Below are 24,910 nucleotides of genomic sequence, written 5' to 3'. Positions count from 1 at the left end.
TTGGACTTGGTAACAGATGATATTGTGATAAAAAACTCGAGCAATGTAAAATAAAACATGGCAACCATTAAATGGATTAAAAGTTAGCAGATAGGTCTCAAAATGCAGTTGTAAATAAGGAATCACCACAAGGAGCAGGTGTTTCTAATGGAGTTCTACAAGGATCTGTTCTTGGCCCTACTCTAACATTTTTATCTATGACCTGAAGAAACATAAAAGCATCACTGATAAAGTTTGCTAAAATTGGGGGAGTAGTAAGTAATGAAGACGACAGCTCACTGATTCAGCACAATCCGTGTAGCTTGTAAACTGCGCACAAGCAAACAATATGTGTTTTTATACAGCTCAATATAAAGGTCTTCATCTAGGAACACAGACTGTTGGCCATTTTAACACCCTGGGGAACCGCACACTGGGAACCAGTGATGCTCAAAAAGATTGTTATTCACCCTGACCTGCAATCAGCTGCACATATGCTCTCAGTCCACTGCTGTAGCCAAAAGGGCTAAAGTGATCCTTTGATATATAAATGGGAATCTCATGAAAGAGCAAAGAGGTTATTTTACCTCTATGCAGGAGACCCTTGAGTTACGCGCGGGTTCCGTTCCACATACCCTCGCGTAACCTGAATTTCGTGTAAGTTGGGGTCCAGCTTTTCCCCTGGTGGAACACGTGTTCTGCAGCCGGGGATACAGTAGAAAGGTAAGTCCTGGGGTGGGAGGGGGACACTAAGCCTGGGGTGGGTTAGTGCTGCAGGAGAGCAAGGGGTGGAGTTGAGCCAGAGCTGTGCATGGGGGTGGTGAACCGAGCCGCGGGGGGTGTTGAACTGGGGCAGGAGTGTTGAAGCGGAGCTGTACGTGGGGGTGCTTGAACCCAGGCGGGGGGGGTCTGAACTGGAGCCATGCGCCGGGGGCGGGGGGTTGAACTGGAGACGCATGCAGGGGTGGAACTGGGGCAGGAGGATGGAACCAGGTACATGTTCAGGAGGGGGTTCGAACCAGGGTCGGTGGGGGTGGCTTGAACTGGAGTCACACGCAGGGGGGTTGAACCAGGGCCACATGAAGGAGGGACTTGAACCAGGACGGGGGGTGGGTTTGAACTAGAGCCACGTGTGAGGGGTTGAACTGGGGCCGGAGGATAGAACTGGGGCCACGCACAGGTGGTTTAAACCAGCGTGGGAGGTAGGGGGGTTGAGCCGTGCGTGAGGGGTAGTGAGCCAGAGCCGGTCATGGGAGTGAGTGGTGAGCCAGAACCGCGTGCGGGTGATGAGCTGGCAGGGGGGTTGAGCCAGAGTCACACCCGAGAGGTGGTGAGTGAGCAAGAGCTATGCACGGGTGGTGAGCAAAGCTGAGGTGCAGGGGGCTAAGCCAGGGCCATGCAGAGCTGGGAGGGGCTGAGCCAGCACTGAGCGGGAGAGAGTTAAGCACAACTGGAAATTGCGCATTTCCAGGGTTTACTATAGGAATCAGGGGTCAGCTGCATAAGAGCAGGGTCACGTACTCTGGGTTCGTGTACTCCAAGACCTTATTGCATTTGATATTGGTATGCCGGCTGCTGGAATACAGTCCAGTTCTGGTGTCTGCAATTCAAGAAGAATGGTGATGAATTTGAAAGCGTTCAAAAGAAACATGAAAATGATTGAAGGATTGATTGAAAATGATTGAATGAATGAATGACTGAGCTCCTCGGGTCTATCTAGTTAAACAAAAAGAAGGCAAATAGGTAACTTGATTACACACTCTATGCAGCTATATGGAAAACAAACACTTGATACTAGGCTGTTCAGCCTACCAAAGAGGTTCTCAAACGGAGGGGCACATCATCTGGTGGGGGAGACAGGGACTAAATGTGCACATTTTACCCATAGCAATGAACTGTCAATGCCTACCTCCACGCCGCTCCTTCAGAGCTGGGTGCCCAACTTGCACTACCTTCACACAGGGCCTCCCAATTCCCCCTGCTTCTCATCCCTGCTCACATTTGCTATCCCCCCACCTCTCGTCTCACAGCTGCCCATGCTGCTTCCAAGCTTCCACAGATAGCCACGTAAAGAAAGGCAGGAATTGAAAATATTCATTTTCTTCCAATTTTGGATCATCATCATTATTTTTAATAGTTCGTGTAAGTTGCATATTGATTTTTGTGCAGTTTATGTATTTGTGTGATGGTGAAAGAGATGAAAACTACTTCAAACAGTTTAAAGAAAAGCATAGTCAAGTAAGTTTAAGTCCTGGTCTACACTAGGAGGTTAGACAGAATTTAGCTGACTTAGGTCAATTTTCTGAGCAATCAGTCCACACTACAGGATCTACTGCACCACCTTTAAGGGCCCCTAAGGTCAACTTTTGTACTCCTGCCCTTCACAAGGAGTATTGCCAAAAATCAACCTTCCATGGTTGACTTTATGGTAGTGCAGATGGAGAGTTGTGAAATTTGACACTCTTGGCCTCCTGGAGGTATCCCACAATGCCCTAATGTGACCACTCTGGCTACCACCTTCAGCTCCACTGTTCTCCAGGTGTGCAGGAAACAGACAGGAAAGTTTGAATTTCATTTCCTGTTTGACCACCATGGCGAGTGGACCAGCAGCACATCTGGCCACGAATTCACAGAGTTGCAGATGAGAGTGCAGAGATCCAGAACCTTATTGGTTGAGGGAAGCTGTGCTAGCAGAACTACAAAGCAGCAAAAGAAGTGCAGACATCTATGCCAAGATCTTACAGGGCAGAGTGAAACAAGGCTACACCAGGGAGGCTCAGCAGCGCCGCCTGAAAATAAAGGTGCTCAGGCAGTCATGCCAGAAGATAAAGGAACCAAATGCACATTCTGGGTGATAGCTGCAAAAATGCTGTTTCTATGAGCAGCTGCATGGGATTCTAGGGTGGGGGGGGACCTAAGACAGTCCCCAAAGAATTTGTGGCTGCCTCCCAAGAGATTACTCAGCAGCCTGTGACAACAGCCAGGAAGATATGAAGGAGGAAGAGGTCAACGACAGCAATGGTCAGCAGGCAAATGGACCTGATCCCACAGACAGCCAGGAACTTTTTTAACTTTGGGTCTCCTTCCCTCCTCCCAGGAACTTTACCAAATCAGGTGTTAGAAGAGGCCCACATGCAGGAATTTCTGGGAGGAGGTTTTTAAAGAAGGTTCTCACTTGCATCTCACATTAGAAATTCATGTCTTGTTAATCCTTATGTTCTAGTATTGAGAAGGGAAATTAGTTCACTGCTTAAAGCCTTATCTTGTTTCTTTTTGTTCTATTTTGTTTAATAAATATCTGGTAAACATAATCGGGTGTAGGGAATTGCTCAAATTTTCAGCACCCCCTATCCTTCAAATAAAGATTGAGAATACTCCCATTCCAGTTCCCTGACCGCTAAAGAAAAACAAATCTGCTTCCCATCTGCTACCACCCACAAACATGTTACGCCATCTTTTGTGTGTTCAAGAGGTCACAAATGCTTCTGTCACAAACTCTCTGCTAGAGCTCTAGCACCTGGCAGGACCCATAGCAACCCTGGAAAAGGCATTCACTTGTCTAAAAGACTATTACACAAGCAACTCTGAGAAAGTTACCACCACTCTGTCAAGGATTTCCCCAGGCTATCCTGGTCAGCAGGGGACTCTCTGAAGTAATCTGCGAGACCCTGTGCCTGTGAAGCAGGATGTGGATTCCCCCAGCCAGCAGGACCTGGCAATCATTCCCCTGAAAGAGATAAGGGCTGGAATAGAAACCAACCCTCACCTCATACTCAGGGCTGCTTCACCTACATCAGTGGTTCTCAACCACAGGTACATGTACACCAGGGGAGATGCTGTGGTCTTCCAGGGAGTACATCACTTCCTTTAGATATTTGTCTAATTTACAACAAACTACATAAAAAGCACTAGCCAAAATTGTGCAAAATAAAAGGTCAGACAATGGCTTTTTTACTGCTCTAGAATACTAAATGCTGAAAACTAAATACAGTATGTTCCAATAGATTTTATTTTATGGCAAAAATTAAATGGCACAACATTTTTCAATACTAGTGTGCTGTGACACTTCAGCATCTTTATGTCTGATCTTCTAAGCAAGTAGTTTGGAAGTGAGGCGACATTTAGGACTGCTCCAGACAAATCAGATTCCTAAGCAGGGCCCAGTAGCCTGGAAGGTTTGAGAGCCACTGCTCTACACGGCTCTGGACCATGTTTCCACAGAGACTGTGGGACACATGGAAACATCAGGGAGCCCCTCATCACCTCACTGCCCCTTCCCTAACCACCACCCCACCCATCATCTCCCCATACAGCATCACCCTGCCACCAGCCCCCACTGCCTCCCCGCACTCATCATCCCCATCCTCATCCCCGCCCTGCCATCAGCCCCCTCTTCCCCTCCCCCCATACAGCCCCTCCCCTATACAACGCCTGCCACCAGCCCCCTCTTCCCTTCCCCCCTACTCACCGCTACCAGCCCCCTCTTCCCCTCCCCTATACACCCCCTGCCACCAGCCCCCTCTTCCCCTCCCCCCATACAGCCCCTGACACCAGCCCCCTCTTCCCCTCCCCCATACAGCCCCTGCCACCAGCCCCCTCTTCCCCTCCCCTATACACCCCCTGCCACCAGCCCCCTCTTCCCCTCCCCCATACAGCCCCTGCCACCAGCCCCCTCTTCCCCTCCCCTATACACCCCCTGCCACCAGCCCCCTCTTCCCCTCCCCCCCATACAGCCCCTGCCACCAGCCCCCTCTTCCCCTCCCCCCCATACAGCCCCTGCCACCAGCCCCCTCTTCCCCTCCCCTATACACCCCCTGCCACCAGCCCCCTCTTCCCCTCCCCCCCATACAGCCCCCTGCCACCAGCCCCCTCTTCCCCTCCCCCCATACAGCCCCCTGCCACCAGCCCCCTCTTCCCCTCCCCCCCATACAGCCCCCTGCCACCAGCTCTCCCATCTCCTCCCCCCTACTCACCGCCACCAGCCCCTGTCCAGGCTACGGGTCGCCCCCACCTCACCTCGCTGCCGCTCTCCAGCAGGAGCCACTGGCCGCACATCCCCACACGCCTGAGGCACCAGGTCCAGCCGGAGCCCTCCGAGGACAAGGAGCCGCCGCGCTCCGCCATCCCGCCGGCCTAGGCAGCAGGCAGAAGCAATCGCTAAAAGGGGAGGGGCACCATCCAACTCCGGGCTCTAGCTAGCCTCCGTCTCCCCCAACAAAGATGGCACTAACATTTCCCCCCCCCCCCCACGCGCCTGCGCGCGCCGCAGCCCAACCAATCGATACCAGAGCCGTATCTCCGAGGGGTAGCCTGGTCTGCTAGTATTCAGAGCTCGAACCTGATGTAGTCCTCGTCCGGCTGCTGCTCTGTGCGGTGCTCCCCTAGCCGCGGGGCGGGGGTTGCAGCTGGCTGCGTGGACTCACGTTGGGGCACGTTGCTGGGAAGGATTGGGATGATGCTCACACCCATCCAGACCTGGCTGTGGCCATGTACAGGACACTCCTCCCAGGGGACAGGCTTTCCTCCCAGCCCCATCCTCTTGCTCTTGATACCAACAAACCTAGCTGGAGGAGACCAGCCCCTGCATGTTGTCTCTCTTACCGTGACCACCATCCCTTTGTGGGGAGCAGGGTGGAGGTGCGGGTAGCAGCGAGTAGGGGATGGGAGACTCAGGAGGGGCTGAGGGTCTCCACGCTTTGAAGGGGCTTCTCTCTAGCTGCCAACTGTGTGGCTGCTCTCTGCTTCTCGACCATAGCTGGGAAGGCTGATCACAGGGTGTGGCAGCTGCCAGAGCCCATATGCAACACGCAGCTACATAGGGAAACAGGAAATTTGGAGCAATTTGGTGCCCCAAATTTTGGGGTGCCCAACAGAGCTGCGTGTTTTGTGTATTGGTAGAGACAACCCTGTGCCCTAATTTCAGTAGAATATACCAAGCCGCCCAGGGACAATACCAAGACCTCAGATGAGCTTCACATGTGAAAGGCTAATTATATTTTGCACAGAGGGACGACAGTACACAAATGATCCGAAGAATGATACAATAATAAAACATGTCCTCTGGTCTCTCTAATTTATTGGATTCACAGGCATACTGATCTGTGATGTAGTAGGTATGCAATTTTGAAAAGGAAATATTTTCTCCAGGTTGTAATCTTCCTTTATTTGAAGTTGTCCATTCTCGTGATTTCATCACAACTCATAACAATTTTGGTGTCTTTCTGAAAATGTCAGCTCTTGGAAACAAATAACTGAGTATTTTTCCTTTCATTTTTAAAAAGTTAAGTTTCTGTCCAAGTAGAAAAAAACTAGAAAAGAAGATGTGAAGGTTTCCTAAAGTCTCCAGGAACCTGAAGGGAAAGAAAAATACTTCAACAGTGTTGTCTTATTATTTTTGTGGGCCTGATTCATTACTTTACTACTTGTATTTAGCAATGGTGATTACTGTTGAACATTGGCAATATGAAAGTCCAAGACAAAAAAAATATTTGGGCCACAGCAGGCAGAACTTAATAAATACATGATGCACCGAACGCCCAATGACTAGCATGGGAGCAATAGGCTGAAAAAAAGGCACTGGAACTCCTGGCATACGGCTCCCCGATCCCACCATACCCTGCGACAGGGCGATCTCTCTTGCTGCCGCCTCTCGTTGAATGGTATCTTGACAACGTGAAGCCCGGGGCGGTGTAGGAGTTCCGCCAGTAGTTAAGATGGCAGCAGCAGGCTATGCACGGGGTTTGCTCCGGCTCCCCTCGGGACGGCGCTGCGGCTCCCGTCGGGCTTGCTGCGCCGCCACCGCCTGCCCTCCGGCCGGGCAGGTCCGCCAGGCCTTTCTCCGCTTTTTCCAGGAGCAGCACGGACACCGGCTAGTGCCCTCCGCCCCGGTGCGGCCCCGCGGGGACCCCGGGCTCCTCTTCGTTAACGCCGGCATGAACCAGGTGGGGCGGCCGTGCCCGTGCCCGTGCCCGTGCCCGTGCCCGTGCCCGCGGCGGCGATGCCCACCCGCGGCCCCTGGGAGCTGAATGCAGAACCCCCGCTCCAGCCCTAGCGCCCCGCTAGTTACACGCTGAGCCCTGGGGGCGGCCCGAGCTCCTGGCACCTCGCAACAGCACGTGGCTGCGGGGGAGTCGCGTCCGGGAGCTTTCAGATGCTGGTGTACGCGCTCCGAGCTGTGAGCTCGGCGTAACGCAGCGCCACTGCGATCCCGGGAGCTGCCGCTGCTCCTCCGGGCAGCCCCCGGGGGTCCACTGGGCGGGTGGTTCATCTCACTGCAATAAAACACCCCTTTGGCTGGCCCTCGGCGGTCTAGCATGTGGGTGAGTCGCTCTCATTAACGGCATTTATGCTGGGGACGCCTCTGTGAAGGAGGGGAGTGAGGTCTCTGTCTTACATTTGCTCAAAGTCACCCAGACGGTCTGTGGCTGGTGTGGGAATTGAATTTCGGTTTCTTGGGTTCCAGACTAGTGCCCTGACCAGAAGGACATCCTTTCTGCCCTTATGCATCTTATCGTGTTCCTTTGTCATGGCGAGTGATGCAGTAGGCAGTGCTTAAGAGTCCTTTTAGGGTGGACGAGGCTGAAGACAACAATTCTGCTTCTCACCTGCTTTTGAAGCTTTTAAATTTCTACAGTGGACTGAAAATGGAACTTTTGGAATGTTTCACAGGCATGGAATTGTGTTTAAAGGGAGGTGGCGAAGAGGGGAGTTTGCATACCCTGATGGTTATACTATATGGACATACACCTATCTCCTAGGACTGGAAGGGACCTTGAGAAGTCACTGCATCCAGTCCCCTGCCCTCACAGCAGGACCTATCACCATCCCTGACATATTTTGTTTTCAATCTGTTTGCCCCAAATCCCCAAATGGCCCCCTCAAGGGTTGAGCTGGCCAGTGAGCAAACCACTGAGCTATCCCTCCCACAACTAGGTTGGGGTGCTGACTTGTGGAAGACCCGAGTTTGAGTCCTGCATTGTCTTGATTCAGGATGGAAAAACTCTACTCTCTGAAGGAGGGACATGAATTTGGATCTCCCAAACACACAGCTAAAGAACGTGTCTCAAGCCTCCTTGATTCATTTCATGGAAACAGATAGGTCTCTGGAAAACCTTTTTGGTTTTGTCAAAACTGCTTATTGTCTGAAATTGTTCCAAGCAGCTCTATCATGCCCAGAATACTTGAGGGCACCAATCCTGTGACAAGCTTTTCTCATGATTGTTATTTAATAATTACAGCACAGTAGTACTCAGAAGCCCCACTCAGGGCATCTAATTCTTGTGGCCAGTACATGAAAATGATGTGGGTGTTTTTTGTGTGTGTGTTCCCTTCTAGTTCAAGCCCATTTTCCTGGGCACCGCACATCCCCGAAGTGAACTGGCCCAGTACCAGCGTGTAGTGAACAGCCAGAAGTGTGTGCGTGCTGGTGGGAAGCACAACGATTTGGATGATGTGGGCAGAGATGTTTACCATCACACCTTCTTTGAGATGCTGGGAAACTGGTCCTTTGGAGATTACTTCAAAGTGAGACACTAGAGCTTGAGCTCCTCAGGGCATGGATCAGTGTCAAGTGCACGATGGGGCCTGTGCTATATATACTGTCTCAGCTGCTCTGATGAGCTTGGGATTTTTTGCTAGAAGTTCAATGATTTACACCATGGTCAGGAGAGCATGTGCTGGTGTTTGATGGCAAGTTTTCTGCTCTGGATGGGCTGGCTGATTTTCCAGCAGTCAAATCACTAAAAGAATCTGCCAGTATGTGAAATATTTAACTAATTTTTACATGAAAATGGCAATTTGTGTAGTTGTCTTAAAGATGGTGTGGGACAAATGGGGTGGGAGGGGATGGGGCTGAGCAACAGAAGATGGGACTGAAATGAATCTCTGGTTTAAAATAGTAACAGAGATGGTTATGGTCTGAAGAAGTGGGTCTGTCCCACGAAAGCTCACCTGATAAACTATTTTGCTAGTCTTTAAAGTGCTACTTGGCTGCCTTTTTTTTTTTGATGGTTGAAAATACTATGCCACCAAGGTTTACTGATTCTCTCTTCCCCCGGCACATGGTTTAAACAGTGTATTCCCAAGGAGAAGACTGACTTGGATGGTTACCTCCAGGAATTATCCACAGACAATGGTCCAGGCTTCAAATGACTTGGGCTGAGAACCATGTGGTTAATGGGAATGGACTAGGGAGTCTGTGACCCAAACTGGGGTAGAAGAAGCAGTCTAGTCCCTGAGGAACAGACAACCACATTTCAGCCATCGCCATACATGTTAGTGCTGATGTCTCTCTTGGAGACTTACTCCTCAAGACTGCACCCTTTGTAACAGGGAACCACTCTCATGGTGCTCCACCTGTTGGACAGGCCATCCTGAGATACTGAGGTCACTGTCAGGGAGATCTTCACCTCCTTTCCATTGACAACTGGAGGCTCCTTGGTGGCATGGCCCCTTAGAGCTCAGTGATACACTGTAGCATAGTGAAGGAAGATGTCAGCCAAGACTAGTTTCTCCAGTGTAATTCCCTTCTACCCCTTGTGCTTAAGTTGACGTCTCTCACCTGGATGCTTCTGAATAACTGAGTTTTCCTTTGCTTTCCCTCACTCTGTTCAGGAGGAAGCATGTGGCATGGCATGGGAGCTCCTAACGCAGATCTATGAGATCCCAAAAGACCGCCTCTACATCACCTATTTTGGAGGAGACTCCTCACTGGGGCTGAGCCCAGATGAAGAGACCAGGGATATATGGCTCAACCTAGGGTAAGTGCATCAGAGAAGCAGGACAGGAGTGTCATGGGGAGAGATGAGAGGTATGAGTTTGCTCACCTTTAGTTCTTTAGCTGGTACAATGCAATTGTGGAAGAGTAAAGGATATGTCAGTTTTTTGACTCTGTTATTTGAGCCCAGTTTCATTGCATTACTATGAATTTTATAGTGGCCTAGCAGCCCTGGAATGTCTTACCTCTAGATTGTAATTTCAAATGCATCTCTGAGTTAGTAAGCATGATTACCGATGACCTCTGGCCTGACCTTAATAAAGATGTCCATATAACTGCACCATCACAGTCAACGGTACTAAATCTCTACTTGGTCAATAGGCCTGGAACTGAATGTGTTATGAAGCAGGAACTCCTGTCTCAAACTTAGAAATCCTCCCATCAAAGGTGAATGGGGGTGAGAGAAAAGGATGATTTTTAATTTTTTTTTTTTTTTAAAGTCAGGAATTGTGTTTAAGTACAGGTTTGCTTGTTAAAAATAAACACTGAAAATTCAGATAATTACAACTTATGTTGAAGTCTAAATGTCTATTTAAAATTTCACTTAAATTCAGAAAATAGTATTAAATAGAATGTGTTTGCTGCCAAATTTTAAAGAAAGTCAAACTACAAAACTAGGGGAAGCCACTGGCCAAACACATGGAAGTAAAGTTGAAGTGCTAAATTAACTTTTAACATCAGTATCCTTTGTTACAGGTGCAGAGGGAATATTCCTTTCATTTGAATTTATTTAAGTAGTTTCTTAACTTTCAGCTGGGAACTAAAAAGCGGGAAAGCTTATTTTTTCCTTCCATTATGGGCTTGTCTACACTAGGTCCCTTCGAAGTAGGGAACATGGTAAGTAGGGTGTTGGGAGTTTATTAATGAAGCGCTGAGGTGCATATGCAGCACTTCATTAAGCAAATTCCCCCCCCCGCCCCCCGGCAACTTCGAAGTGTTAAACTTCACAGTGCTGGCTTGCTTCTAGGCGCAGCTCACCCACCGGTACTTCGAAGTGTCCAGGTTACTTCAAAGTCCTTTTACTCCTCGAAGTAGGGAGCTAGTGCAGATGAGTACTATGTGACAAAAAACTGTAGCAGAGGGTTTTTAGCTCAAGTGGCAGAGGTTCCTGCACTGAACTCTGGAGGTCCTAAGTTCTAGTCTGCATGTGGGTAATTACACTTGATTAGGGTAATGCATTAGTCCATCTCTGAACTTCGAAGGATGAGAGGATAAGTTCTAAAGTTCTGAAGGACATAATGACCTGAAACAATCTGGTTAATTCACTAAATACAGAGAATACTCCCTTTGTTTAGTAAATCAGGTAGTTTTAAATAGAAAACATATTTTGATGAGGGGGGGGGGGAAGCATTAAACAGCTTATATATCGACCATATTTAAGGTTATTTACAAAAATGTTTGTGCATTGTTTAATAAAATGTCAGCTTCCATCCTAATAGAGCTTTACACACACTGCAAATAAAAAAAAACCTTCACAGTGCATGTAAAAATGCATCATTCATAGTTTTCTACAATCAAAATATTTAAGTCAAGAACCTGAATACACATGCAGTAAGATAAAAATGGTTACATAAATGTATGTGCAAGTGTGCTGTATCCTCCAAGTTAGCCAAAGAAGCACCACAGTTAACAAAGTCTATAATAAATTGCAAATCCACGTTATTTTTAAAGGTTGCCAACAATGAGAATCAGCCTTTCCTTAAGAAAGTAACTATAAAGGTACAAATGCAAAACAAAATTAAAATCAATTTCAGTGTAAATCAAGGTTTCTGTCTTGCTAATTAAAATTGGTGATTTTAAATCCAGGTGCACAAAAAGTGGGGAGGTGGCCCTCTGGGGGACATCAAATTTCATAAAGGGGGCACAGCACAATCGGCTGCGATGTCTCAGGCTCATCCATCTTGTTAAGAATGTTGAACTATGTTACTGACTTTTATGTATGTGTATTCAAATTTATGTACCAATTTATAAATATTTTCACATTCTGCATACTTATTTTCTTCCAAGTGCCTAAGGGTGTGTGGGTTTTTTTTTCTTCCTTCCATATGAACATAACAGGGGCCTTCTGCTGTGACTCATTTTCTTCCTGCTCAATAACCGTAGCTGGAATAGAATGTAATTAATTTAGGGGAAAAGGGTGAGCAGAAACAAGTTGACCCTATTGAGTTTGGAAGGTGAGGTAACAGTACAGTCGGAGAGAGGGTTCCCCCAGCCTCCTCCTCTTGGCATGTGGTATCCTATGGCTTGTGCACTCTGCTACCTAACCCTGTCTCCTATGGTGCTCTCCTTTTCAGGGTACCTCCCAATCGTGTGCTTCCTTTCCCACTGAGGGAAAACTTCTGGGAGATGGGTGAGACCGGCCCTTGTGGCCCCTGTACCGAGATCCACTATGACCATGTAGGTGGCGGCCGGCATGCAGCAGCGCTGGTGAACCGAGACAGCCCTGATGTGGTGGAGATCTGGAACCTGGTCTTCATGCAGTACTGCAGGTACCAATTGCTGGGAGCTGCCCCTGAATGTAGTGTCGCTCTGTAATATAAATCTTGCAACTCACTAAAGAGGTTAATGTTTGAGGACTCCTTGCTCCTCACTGGCAGATGGCAGCACAGAAGGCACGGAGGAGCCTTAGAGATGTCTCCAGTCCTTCCTTTAGCTTCCCACTGCTCTCATCTGACCAGTGCCCCCTCTGCCCTTGCTGCTTTTTACACCTCTGCCTTTTTCTCTCCCCTGCCCTGCTGCTCTCTGTCAGTCGTGCCCTGGGGGTTGCCCCCATTTTGCTGCATAGCCGCAGCTGTTGAGTCCCCCCCGTGCCCTTTCCTGCATTCCCCCTTGCTGCTCGCATCCTTAGTCCGTGTCCTCCCTCCCCCCAAGACTGATTAGCACTTGACATCAGACTAATTTCTGCTTCTCTTTGGCTTTGTGTGTTTGGGTGGGGCCTGGCGTGTTGCCAGAGAGGCCGATGGGAGTCTGCGTTCTTTGCCCCACCACCACGTGGATACGGGGATGGGCCTCGAAAGGCTGGTGACAGTTCTGCAGAGGAAGCGATCCAACTACGATACGGATCTCTTCACCCCACTACTCAATGCCATCCACAAGGTCGGGATGTAATAGACCATCTGCTTGTCACTTAGTGATACAGGTTCTCACAGCCTCCCCCATGCCCCCCAAGTAAATAGAGAGTTCCTGGATCAGCTGCTATCCCTGCTTCAACCAGGACCAGGCAGTTCCCACCCACCCCCTGCTGCCACTCTTCATTTAAAAGGCTGAAAAAGCCTGCAGGCTGGCTTACCTTCTGTGCCCCCGCCCCATCCTTGACTCTCTGCATTTAAATTTTAAAAAAAGAAATGTGCAGGAGGAGGGAGGTGAGAAGAGCTGGAAGCTGAGCCAGCCTATGTGCCCAGTTTAGCCTTTTAAATTTAGAGAAGCTGGTTAGGGGGATGGTCAACCGAGTAACCAATAAAAATTTGGTGGTTACTGGGTTACCAGACTACTTGCTCTTTAACATCCCTACCACCAGGTGATGATCAGCTGCCAGTTGTCCGAGGTATATGGAGGCTCTTTGCCGAGCATTGAAATGCAGACTCCTCTGGGGTGGGACGTAGCAGGTGTCAAACGCACAGCAGTTCAGGCCTGGACACGTGTCCAGTGTGAAGAGCAGTGATGTTTAGTGAGACGGGAGAATTTCCCTGGCTAGAATTTAGCTAGGACATCAAAGATCATCACTCATGTTACAGGTGGCCTGGGATTGTAGTACCCCAAGTGGTTAGAGATGGGGTTTGATGATGACTCTGACATACATGAGCCCTGGACTCCCATGTGCCAGGAGGGTGTTAATGTGGTACATTTAACGTGTAAGGCAGACAGGCACAACTGTGCAAAAGGAATTAACCACGTACTTGGCAGCAGGAAAGAGGAATCTCCCAGGCATCAGCATTGGGCCAGAAGAAACCCACCCAGAGCGACATTATGCAGTGTTAATGTCCAAAAGCCTTTCAGAGCAGCTGTGCTTTTCAGAATTGGTTGCCTCCACTAAAATATCTCCTTCTCTGTCCCCACTCCTCCCCAGGGCTGTGGTGGGCCTGGGTATCAGGGCCTGGTGCGGGAGGCTGACGTCGGGTCTGTGAACATGGCCTACCGCGTGGTGGCAGACCACGTGCGCGCTCTGTCTGTGTGCATCGCTGACGGCGTGTACCCCGGCATGTCTGGAGCTGAGTAAGGACATGTGATAATGGGGAGAGGGCTTTTTGGCTGTGAAGGGGAGGGAGGGTACAAGCAGCACTAGGGTGGATGTTCTGGGTGGAGGTGAGAGAATACAGGGGCATGGAAAACCAGTGTGGTTGTGCAGGTTTGGCCCTGTGGGGATCAGGGTGGGGTAGGTGTCGGGTGGGAGAAGCTGGAGTGGGTGTGGGGGGTGATTCGGGCAAGGCCAGGAGCGCTAACTTTTGGGTTTGTGTATGGGAATACAGGTGGAGAAGGCATGGCAGGTTTGTGTGTGTGAGGAGACCTGGACAGGGTGGGGAGCTGGCTTGTGCAGGCGGGACTGGGCAGAAAAGGGGAAGCTGGCTTGTTTGACAGAGAAGAGGAGCTGGCTTTTGAGTGTGTCGGGGGAGTGTGCTAGTTGGGAATACTCCTGTGGCTGTCTTATAAATCATCCACAGGCTGGTGCTGCGTCGCATACTGCGCAGGGCTGTCCGATTTTGCTCTGAAGTTCTCCATGCTCCACCCGGGTTCCTGGCCAGCTTGGTTCCTACTGTGGTGGAAGTTCTGGTATGTCCGAAGGGCTCTACTTGCGGGGCGGGAGATCAGCCTATTGGCCCAGGTCTCATCCAGCCTGATGCTTCTCAGCTGAGTGCAAGAGCAGGTTCTTGTGCTCTTGTTCCAGGAGATTGTACCCGTGGGATGCTTTTTGTGTGAGGTGTTTCTCCCAGTGGCACTTGGCCTCTTTACTGCTGACGGCTCAGAGCTTGTGATGAACAGTATGTTGAGCACAGGCATGATGTATGAGTGTGAAAGACAAGACCGGGGCGGCCAGCATAGACACTCCTCCAGCGTGCTCGTTCCCAGACTGGTTTCTGAAGAGCTGGCAGGTCGCATGGTGCTGGCTTGTCTCCTTTTTCTTTCTTCCTGCTCAATCCTATGAAAAGAAACTCTAAATGCATTGGCTTTTCCCTGATGCTACTTTGGGCCATAAAGCATTTTCTGAAGTTTCCACAGAAGTGTCATGCAGTACTGAATGAGAGGTGAGGTTGAATCTAAGCAAGAGCCAAGGGCAGGAGGACTAGCTGTGAAACAGTAGCTATTACTCAAAGTGTGCTCCCACTCTGTGAAAAAGGTTTTGAGGCTATAATTAGTGCTGTCTTCCACCAAAGAAGCACTGCCTTCATGCCAGTTGGGAGCCTGCCAAAGTCACAGGGAAGTCCAGAAAGTGTCAGTTGTTTCAAGCTGGTTTTATCTGGGGTGCAAGATGTGAAATGGTGAGATCAGGGGATGGGACACATGGTTCACATCTGCATGTGAGTAAGCCCCTGTCTCTCTGTTCCTCAGTTTCTCCATGGGGGCTAGCATTTGCCTTGACAGCAGATGAGAAGCTTCTTTAATGCTTCAAAGCACTTTGCAATTCTCAGACGAAGGTGCAGGAGCCATGCAGAAGCATCTGGCTAGTCTAGATGCATTCCTGAGTTGGAACCCTACGGGGGTGGGGAGCACCAGTGCAAAAGAACTCAGACTGGCCCGTGTCCCCAGTGGAGGTAGGGAGGGGCAGCTGTTGTACTCATCCTACATGCAGCTATTTTCTGATGCTCTGTGAATCTTGTTCTGCAGGGAGATGCCTACCCAGAGCTGAGGAAGAGCGCAGACCAGGTGAGCAGCATGGAATTTGCATGAGAGAGACAGTAACCCCTCATGAGAATCATGATCAGCCTGGATTTGGGGGCTCCTTTAAGCTTCTCCTTTAATTATCCCTGACCTTTTGGAAGTGCTGCAGAGCATCCCCTAGCATGCTATCAAACTGGAGTAGGGGTAGGGGATTCCTCTCTTTGGGGTGAGTTTTCCCAACTCCCAGCATGGGCACATGCTTGGAGGGAGGGGGCAGGGCGCAGAGTGGAAAATGGGTCCAGATACTGCACGTGAGTTGGGAATTAGCAGGTGTATTCAGTAAACCATCGAAATACACAGTTTTGAATTGCGCTTAACTCGCATTAACACCAGTTAAATGCAACTCAAAATCCTGCTGCCCCCAGTTCAGTGCCCCGCCCCCCCAAGCCCTGCTCACCGCCCTTGCACAGCTCCAGCTCACCCCCATGCCCAACTGTGGCACTGGCTCACCACCCCACCTGCAGCTCCGGCTCAATCCCCCCCATGCCCTAGTTCAACCCCAGCCAGCTCACCACCCACACGTGGCCCAGGTTCAACGCCCCCCACAACCCTGGTTGAAATCCCCCCGCCAGCTCACCACCCGCTCACAGCCCCAACTCAACCCCGCCTGCACGCAGCTCCAGTTTTCTCTCTCTCTCTCTCTCTCTCTCACCTCCCCCACCCCCACCCCTCCAAGGTCAAACCCTCTGTGCACAGCTCTGTTTTCTTCCTTCCACCCTGGCAAACCCCATCGGCCCCAGTTCAAACCCCCCACGCGCAGATCCAGTTCAAACGCCCCATGGCCCAGTTCACACCGCCCCTGCTGCGCACGTGACTCTGGTTCAACTGCCGCTTCCCACTGTCCCAACTCACCACTAGCCTCCCCAGTGCCGCACCCCCTGCAGGGACTTACCTTGCAACATGCATTCCTCCAGGGAAAAAGCCACCCCTAGTTACATGAAATTGGGGTTACCCAAGGGTTCGTGGGAACAGAACGCTCATGTAAATCGAGGGTCTGCTGTCTTGTGGCCGGGCCTCTGGATGCTGACTGGGGATCTTGAGAGGATCTCTCCTGTGCCAGGGTTGGCTGGGATGTGCCCCCACGAAACCTGGCAGCCCTGGTGTCAACAGAACTCAGGTGCACATGACCCTGGTTCCCCTCCCAGAATGAGTGCCCTTTGCACCTCTCCTGTGGAAACTGCAATACTTACGTAGCCAAAGAGAGAACCAGATTCTCGGGAGTCAATAGGGTAGATCTTTTGCATACTTCCTCCTCACCCAGCTCTGCTCATAGCCCTGGGTCTGTGTTCCCTGTATGCTGAGCACTTGGGCAGCCACCCAGGAGAGAGTCCAATGCCGCTCGGGTGATAAGCAGAGTTCCCACAGTTGGCAGCATGTGCTTCTACTGGTGGCGTACGGCCGACCATGCCTCGGTGCACATAACACAATTTATTCCACACCTTTGTAAAAACAGAGGGAACGTTGCCCTGGATGCTGAGCAGCAGCATGCAATGCTGTTCTCCCCCAGGCGCCTCATGCAGAATTTTCACTGGGTTGCAGATGTGGTTGTCCTGCTTGGAGTGCCTTGTAAGGCTGATCTCTGGTCTCTCCCAGCAGGCGTCTGCCCCAGGTAACTATTTCCTTGTTGCAAGTCATGAGCCCAGAGCTGAGGTGTAGGAGGTGCACAGTGGTAGCAAATACAGCAGCTGCCTTCGGGTCCAACCTGGCCTGTTCCCAGCCCCTTGAGTAACTAAGCCATGTGACGGGCTGGGTTCTGGTGACTGGGCTCAGTCAAGCAGCAGAGCCAACTGGGCAGACAGCCACTGCAGGCTCTGGGGCAGGGTGGGAGGGGAAGGGGCAGGGGCAGGCCCAAAGGCAGACAGCTCTCTGTGCCACTTTGATTGCAGTGCTGGGCCCCTCCCCCATTCCTTCATTGCTGCATGGAGTGGCACAGCAGTGCTGCTACAGCATTTCAAAGAGGCCTGGAGCTCACGCTGCCCCTGCCGCTGAGGTAACAGCGATGGTGGCCAGAGCGCTGGGCCTCTTTGGAATGCAGGGCTCTCAGGCAACTGCCCCCTTTGCCCATCAGTGGGCCTAGGTGGAACTCACCCACAGGGAAGGTGGCTGAATCTGCTCCTTCTCTTCCTGCAGATTATGAATATCATCAATGACAACGAGGCTGCATTCCTCTCCTCCCTCCTGCGGGGCCGGCGCATCATAGACAGGACTCTGCAGCAGATGGGTCCCTCCAGGCTCTTCCCAGGTTAGTCCCTCCCGTACCATCAGCTGTGGGGAGTCAGCATACACCTGCTAATTCCCAGCTTGCCTTCTGTATCCGTGTCCATTCTTTAATCTGCCCTGTTCTTGCCCTCGGAGAACATGGTCATGCCGGAGGTAGGGCAAACTCATACACCCACATCACAGAGAGTGAGCCCCTCATGCTCCCCTTCTCCGACAGCATGCAAAGGGATGCTGTGCAGCACATCCGAAAGGTCAGGGAGAATTAAAGAGAAGGCTAAATGGAGGCCCCCAGACCACGCTGCTCATGGGTCCCATGTCACTGAGCAGGAGACGGCTGCTGGGGGAAGGAGCAGCAGCTGGGGTCTGCCAGTGATTAAGGCTGGCTTGGGCCCTTGCTGCAAAGTGTTTCAGGTGAGGCTGAGCTAGGCCTTGTGGGCTAAGGAAGGGGAGAGCAATGGAAGCAGGCACACGCCTTACAGCTGGTACCATGGTGCTCCTGCCTTTGTGCTATTTGCCAGGCAGCAATAGGTGCAGCTCTTCTGCCCCAGACAGCATCCTCCCAACTCCCAAATCAAAGCTACGGGGGAGGCCTGCCCACCTGCTGCCCGGGTGACAATACAGCTCCGGCCCAGTGCTCTGAGCTGATACTGTAAAGCAGGTGCTGCTGCCACATCACTGGCATGCTCCATCTCCCAGACACCCCTGAGGAGCTTCACTACCCCAGCACTTTGCTCAGCAGAGCAAACAGGCAGTTGTCACTGCTAAGGGGCTCTGTTACTGTTTTGGTACATAGCTGCTGCAGTGACTGGCTCCATACAAATACCAGAACAGCTAGGGCAACACCCCGCATGGGGCAGCACATCTGCATGTGATAGGGAGAGTGTGGCTTAACACTTGGCTTCAAATATTCTCACACAGGAATCTCTGGCCCCCCCACCTGCTCACTAACTTATGTGATTTTGCAGCTGGTAGCCTAAGGCAATGGGGGAGTTCCAGCAGCCACCCTTGCTTGTCTGACTCCAGAGCTTGCAGGGATCGTGTGCTGATGCAGCTCATTCTACCTGATTCAGGAGCTGCCCTGCCGCTGTGCTGATATCTTCCCATGTGTGTGTTCTTTGTTGAGCTCCATAGTGTACCTAATGAGACAGCACCAAGATACACCATAGTGTCCTGCTTGTGGGGGCAAATGCTTTCAAACCTGCATGGAAACGTCTGTGCTGACAGGCCCAGGGGAGCTGAGGGCTGGAATATTGTGATTCTACAGTGCCACTGATGGAATGCAATAGGCAGCTTGTCCTTGTGGGCTGCACAGATGGAGAGGGGCAGTCCTGAGGGTCTCATTAGGCAGATGACAAGATGCCCCACAGAGAAAGCAAGAGAGTGCTTCCATGACCTTACTCTGTGTTCTCTCCATGGCCACCTAGAGTTTGTGTTGCCATTTCTGTCTCTCTGCAGTGGAGGTGGCATGGTCGCTGTACGGAAACTTGGGCTTCCCCCTAGATTTGATTGGCTTGATGGTTGAAGAAAGGGGAATCCAGTTGGACTGGCCAGCTTTGGACCGGCTAGCTCAAGAAGATGCTGAGGTAGGTTACAAAACTCCACCTCCCATGCAAGCCTCCATCACCGGGGCTCATTCCCCATTCTTTCCGGTCAGGGTTTCCATGTGTACTTGAAATCTCTTACAGGTGCTTTCCCTCACCCCTGTGTTCCATCCAGATCATGGTATTCCTTTCCCCTTCAGCTCAGGGGTTTGAAGAAGTGTCCTGCAGAAGTGCCTTAGAACCCCATTATCCCAACAATGCACACAAAATGATAGGGTCTAAATTAGCTGTTACAACTCATGAAAGAGATTTTAGAGTCATAGTGGATAGTTCTCTGACAACATCTACTCAGTATGCAGAGTCTAAAAAGCTAACCGAATGCTGGGAATCATTAAGAAAGGGGGATAGATAAGACTGTATACATGGTAATGTTACTGTATAAAACCCTGGTATACCCACACCTTGAATACTCTGTGCAGTTCTGGTTGCCCCAGGTCAAAAAGGGTGCATTAGAAATAGAAAAGCTAGAGAGAAGAGCAACAGAAATTATTAGGGGGGAGAACCCGCTCTCATATCAGCGGAGAGTAAATAGACTGGAATAAGTGATCTTAGGTAAGAAATGACTAAGGACAGACATGAGAAAGGTCTACAAAGTCATAAGTGGTGTGGAGAAAATGAATGTGTCAGTTACCCCTTCATGTAACACAAGAAACGGTGGTCACCCAATGAAATTAGTAGGCTGTAGCTTTACAACCTTCAAAAGGAGATACTTCAGACAAACCAGTCAGCCTGTGGGACTCTTTGCCAGGGGATGTTTTCAAGTCCAAAACTGTAGGTGGATTCAGAAAAGAATTGTATAGGTCCATCAAGACCGAGATGGTCTTGGTGGACCTATCAAGATGGTCAGGGACATAACCCCATTCTTTGGGTGTCCTTAAGCCTTTGACAGCCAGATGTTGAGACTGCACAGCAGGGGATGGATCGTTTGATTGCCCTGTTCATTCCCTTTCAAGCATCTGGCTTTGGTGTCTTTCAGGAGAGAAGGTATTGGGCTAGCTGGATTGTTTGGTGAGAGACAGTGTGGCCGTTCTTAGGGCCTGCTTTCGTCAGTAATGACTGAAATCTGTAAAACTGCTGACAGCTATTTGGCCTGTGACTTCTTCAGGCCAGTTTCCAGTGAACACAGCAGCACTGAGCTCAGCAGAGAGGGCAATAGTTGAATGACTTGTGAAGAGTTAACACCCCTCAGTTCATCAAGGGCAGGAAAAGGCGCACTGATGTGGTAGCATGTGAGGGTTGGGATGGGCCTTGTTTCCTGCTCCCCCCCTGCTCCCCCCCCCATGCTGCTGATAAATCAAGGCCTTCATCTTCGGGCGCACGGTCTGCAGAGAGAGTGCACGTGAGCTGGTGCTTGTGACTCCCTGGGGCATGGCATAGAGTAGTGAATGGTGAGTGCCTCCTGGGACCCTGGTGAAGTAACAGCCAGCTATTAATTGCTTCCTGGGGGCAGTGCAGATTTGACGGTGTGTGTTACAAGGGTGATCTACAGCCATTAAATCAGAGGCCATAGCTCCTAACCTTATGTGGCAAGCGCTCCTAGGATGCCAACAAACCAAACTGTTTCTTCACACTTGAATAGCGGAAAGCTCAGACCCAGCAGGCAGAGCAACTGGAGGGCTCTGGTGTGCGGTTGGATGTGCATTCACTGGCTCAGCTGCAGAAGGACGGTGTGCCTGCTACTGACGACTCGCCGAAATACACTTATGCCCTCAGGCAGGATGGGAGATACGGTACGAGCTGAGGTGTGGCCCAAGAGCCTGAGTGTGGGAGGGGAAGGAGCAGCGTTAGATTCATACAGTAAACTCTTTTCTGTCTGGCGGACCTGAGAACTGCAGGTTGCTGGATGTTCAAATATTCTCAATAATAGAGAGGTAAACCTAGTAATGCATATCACTAAAGCAAAACGGGTAGATGTTAAGAACCAAACAAAAATGTATGTCCAGTCCTTTATTTATCAACCAGAGTAGCATTGTACACTGTAAACTTACACTGTATTTGCTGTATTTATTTGTATTTACTTTCACTATACTGTACTTATGGAAAACGTAACTAATTTACTTATGGTTAAAATGCCAGTTATTTGAGAATTCTGGATGATAGGATGCTGGGTGTGAAAGTTTGCTGTAGTAGGGATCAATCCAGCTAGCTAACTACCCCCTGTACCAGAGGAATTGTTACCTTGGTCATAATGGAGAGTGCAGTGTACTGAATATAGACTTGTGTATTATCTCCCTTCTCAGCCTGTGGCCAAGAGTACAAAGCAGATCATATGCACGTTTGCTGCACACATGCTCACTGTAAAACTCTGTGCTGATTGCTGAGCTGGTGGGTTGACTGCTGTTACCGGGTAGCGTAGATGAATTGTATTTGAGGTGAGGGTTCAAGGTCGCGGCGGTCTGCAGGACTGGGGCCTAGGATGTGTAGGTGCTGGGGTTGGTGAACGTACCTTACCTGGGTAAGCCCCTGGTGTTCAGAGTTCCATCTGTAAACCACTAGTTCTTGACATTTTTGGCAGAGCAGGAGAAATAGATGCAGAGGACTTAGTTCACCACACCATCTAGGTACTTGCCATTAGCACAGGTGACCACTAGATGCCACTGCTAGTTTACATATAGTGCAATGCAATTTTGGAAGCATTGGCACTACTGAAGGAATGTGAAGCTGAGCTTTTCCTGGACATCAGTTCTCAGGCCTCTGCTATGAATCCCTGGGTAGGAATCTGAGCTGTAGCCTTATCCCAGCTTGGGGCTTGATCAATGAAGCACATCATCATGTGAGTTGGCAATGTTAGGAGTGCACCTCATCCTGATCTAGCTGTTTGCTGAGCGCGTCTGCATTTAATATATGTCCTTTGCCCGTTCATGTGTTTGGTTGAAGGACCAGAAAAGACCAACAAGTTCTCTCATGCTGGGAAAGAATTCATGGGGCAGTTCGTTTTTACTGTAGCTCCAAGAACCCAGTAGTCTTAGGGTACATCTACATTACAGCCTCTTCAGGTGCAAAACAACAGTGCTGCACCCGTGCCACTCTGGCACCATACAATAAGGTGCCTCCTACATTGACAGAAGGTAATCCTTTTCTCTGGGATATGGCCATTAAATTGACAGAAGAATTCCTCCACCCACCCAACTGCCTCTCCACCCCAGATTAGGTCAGCCTATCCATGGCGCAACATTTTCCCAACCCTGAGCAACGCCATCTTGAACCATAGACCAAGTCTTAGTGCGGTGTGCTCCTCGCACACGGGATGAGCGCAGCGCCGGGGAGAGCACAGCACCTCCAGTGTTGTTTTGCAAAGTAGCTGCTCGTGTTCAAGCTGGGACAACTTGGGAGAAGTCACTCTCAGGGAGATGACTTGAGTTAACTCTTGAGTGAAGATGAGCCTGGTTCCCTTCTGTGAATAGGTGCCTGTTCATCTCTCAGCCACTCCTGCTGGCAGACTGGAGCTTTCTCAAGTGTGGACCTTGATAGTCTCAGCTTGGTGGTGGGCCATAAGCTGCTAGCTGGTCACATGTGCTGGCTCCTTATTTCCAGCTGCTAGTGCAGGAATGAAGGAGCTCTCGATGCTTTCTTCCTGTTGCTTTTCTGTGACAGCAATTGCTATAGGTGCCATGGAGAGTGGGTGTTGCATCCAACCACGAGTGGGAGGGGTTGGCTGTTAAGCTGGGTCCTACACTACAAAGATGTGTGAGACATCCCTGCAGAAACTTTCCCTTCTTAGTATCAGCCCCTGGCCCTTATCCATTTCTCAGCTGCTGTGTAACACTGGAGCCTCGTTTTTCATCCCTGCGAGTCAGTTTGCCGCACTGCAGTGGCTCTTTGTGTTTCTTTGACGTCTTCCCCCTCATCAGCCTCACTTCTCCCTCTCTCCCCTTACTGCCCAAAGCAGTGGCATTTTTTGAGTATAGGGTATGTCCAATACTTTGAGAAGGATGAAGATGCATCGGGTGTGCACAGCTCTTGCTGATGGTTGTGAAGCTGAGAGTTTGTGTGCGCGCTCCTTGGACTGATGTTGCCAGAGTCTCGCATGAGGGTAGGTTAGTGATGACGGACTTTGCTGCTAAAGACTGTCTAGTTCACACCCTTTGCTAACCAAGCTTTGGTGACTGAGTGCTCCGCCTCAGCTGCTCCAAGGTGGAATGGAATTTGTCCAGTCAGCTTTAACCTTGTCCCCCTGTCCACATAGCCAGCTACAAGTAATTGTTTTGCACGGTCTCTTCAGACCACACCCCCTGTGGGCCATGGAGGCTCAGCATCCAGGAAGCATCCTCGACTCGTAATTTGGCGGAGGGGTGCACAGAGTGATCCCAAAGCCCAGCAGGGCTGGACTGCTTAAGTAAGATAACCCCCCAGTGCACCACCCTCGTTGGAGGCATGGAATTCAGTTTTCAGCGCAGTTGAGACTGTAGCAGTACGGGCCAGGAAGTTCCGTTAGCGTTCCCACACTGCAACCCATTAACATCATATGTTAGGGGCATAGTAACACCATCTGCATCATGCAGGGTTAAAATACACATACCATGTAGCTGCAGCAGGGCTAGCTGTGAACTTCCTGCTTTTTGTGCCTGCAGTTTGCATTCAGTACGTTAATTAGAGCAGAGTGGTGACCACAGTGGTACTTAATTAAGTCATAGTTGGAGCTGGCCCCCTGGGGACCCATTGCCTTTTAATGAGTTTGGGGGAATGTCCTTCCGTCCTGGGCTCTTGGAGGTCAGAATCTCTTGCTCTGTCCCCTCTGGCTGTGATATCTCATGGTCTCGGGAGGCAGCTGAGTGAAAGCTGTGAAGTACTAGGTTTTGTTACAAAAGAATCACAGCTCTTTCCTTTCTGTCAGTGGCTCAGCTCCAGCTGTCTGCCCACAGAGTGATGTGCCTGGTTTTAAAATACCCTGAATGCTGACAAGGTCTCTGAGATTTGCTGAGGCTTCCTCCCCTGGCACAGGCTCTGCTGTCTGTGTGTGTGGGGTAGGACAAGAGGGTGCCGGGAGTGTGCTCCCAAGGGAAGGCAGAGAAGCGTATGTGCGGTTTGGGGTGGGCGAGGGACTGGTGCACATTGCTGACTTGCTCTTACTCTTTGCAGTGTTTAGCCCATGCCAAGCCACTGTCTTGATGCTGTACAAAGATCAGTCTCTTCAGAAGGAGGTTGGGGCAGGCCAGCGCTGTGGTGTCCTCCTGGACAGGACCAGCTTCTATGCCGAGCAGGGAGGGCAGGCACATGACCAGGGCTACCTGGTGCGCTTGGGACAACAGGTGAGCCTGTCTGCTGACAGAGATTGGAATTACTTCTCAGGCCAGGACTCCTCTATCCTCTGCTGCACCAGGCTGCTGGCCGGAGTCCTCCAGCTGGTCATCTTCAGGCTCTTCCTCTCTCCAAGCCATTCGCTGAGCTGGGCACTGGCCATGGGTGATGCTTGGTGGTTTGGGAGAAGCCCACTGGCTCAGGGATCATTTCAGGCAGGTGA

The 24,910-nt window shown here is 50.5% G+C and overlaps 2 protein-coding genes across 4 annotated transcripts in view; one reads left to right on the top strand and one right to left on the bottom strand.

Annotated features, from left to right (window-relative positions):
• CMTR1 (cap methyltransferase 1) overlaps nucleotides 1-5,124 on the bottom strand; it is a 70,997-nt gene extending 65,873 nt beyond the window's left edge. Inside the window, exon 1 of one of the 2 annotated variants that reach the window (XM_074989790.1) lies at nucleotides 4,996-5,124. In XM_074989790.1, coding sequence (XP_074845891.1) covers nucleotides 4,996-5,103 — 108 coding nt within the window. In that variant the 5' untranslated portion in view covers nucleotides 5,104-5,124. The remainder of the gene's footprint in view (nucleotides 1-4,995) is intronic. The other variant, XM_074989791.1, reaches the window with a different exon arrangement.
• Nucleotides 5,125-6,047: 923 nt separating this feature from the next.
• Nucleotides 6,048-24,910, top strand: part of AARS2 (alanyl-tRNA synthetase 2, mitochondrial) — a 31,598-nt gene continuing 12,735 nt past the window's right edge. Inside the window, exons 1-12 of one of the 2 annotated variants that reach the window (XM_074989786.1) lie at nucleotides 6,048-6,920; nucleotides 8,314-8,502; nucleotides 9,592-9,737; nucleotides 12,049-12,243; nucleotides 12,706-12,850; nucleotides 13,821-13,966; nucleotides 14,413-14,521; nucleotides 15,575-15,613; nucleotides 17,759-17,870; nucleotides 19,304-19,431; nucleotides 21,029-21,179; nucleotides 24,529-24,698. In XM_074989786.1, coding sequence (XP_074845887.1) covers nucleotides 6,693-6,920; nucleotides 8,314-8,502; nucleotides 9,592-9,737; nucleotides 12,049-12,243; nucleotides 12,706-12,850; nucleotides 13,821-13,966; nucleotides 14,413-14,521; nucleotides 15,575-15,613; nucleotides 17,759-17,870; nucleotides 19,304-19,431; nucleotides 21,029-21,179; nucleotides 24,529-24,698 — 1,758 coding nt within the window. In that variant the 5' untranslated portion in view covers nucleotides 6,048-6,692. Of the gene's footprint in view, nucleotides 6,921-8,313; nucleotides 8,503-8,546; nucleotides 8,734-9,591; nucleotides 9,738-12,048; nucleotides 12,244-12,705; nucleotides 12,851-13,820; nucleotides 13,967-14,412; nucleotides 14,522-15,574; nucleotides 15,614-17,758; nucleotides 17,871-19,303; nucleotides 19,432-21,028; nucleotides 21,180-24,528; nucleotides 24,699-24,910 lie in introns of those variants that run through there. The other variant, XM_074989787.1, reaches the window with a different exon arrangement.

Source organism: Carettochelys insculpta, chromosome 3 (genome assembly GCF_033958435.1).
Source record: "Carettochelys insculpta isolate YL-2023 chromosome 3, ASM3395843v1, whole genome shotgun sequence".
Classification (NCBI taxonomy): Eukaryota; Metazoa; Chordata; order Testudines; family Carettochelyidae; genus Carettochelys; species Carettochelys insculpta.
The sequence above is the reverse complement of the archived record's forward strand: the minus strand, read 5'-3'. Positions and strand labels throughout refer to the sequence as shown.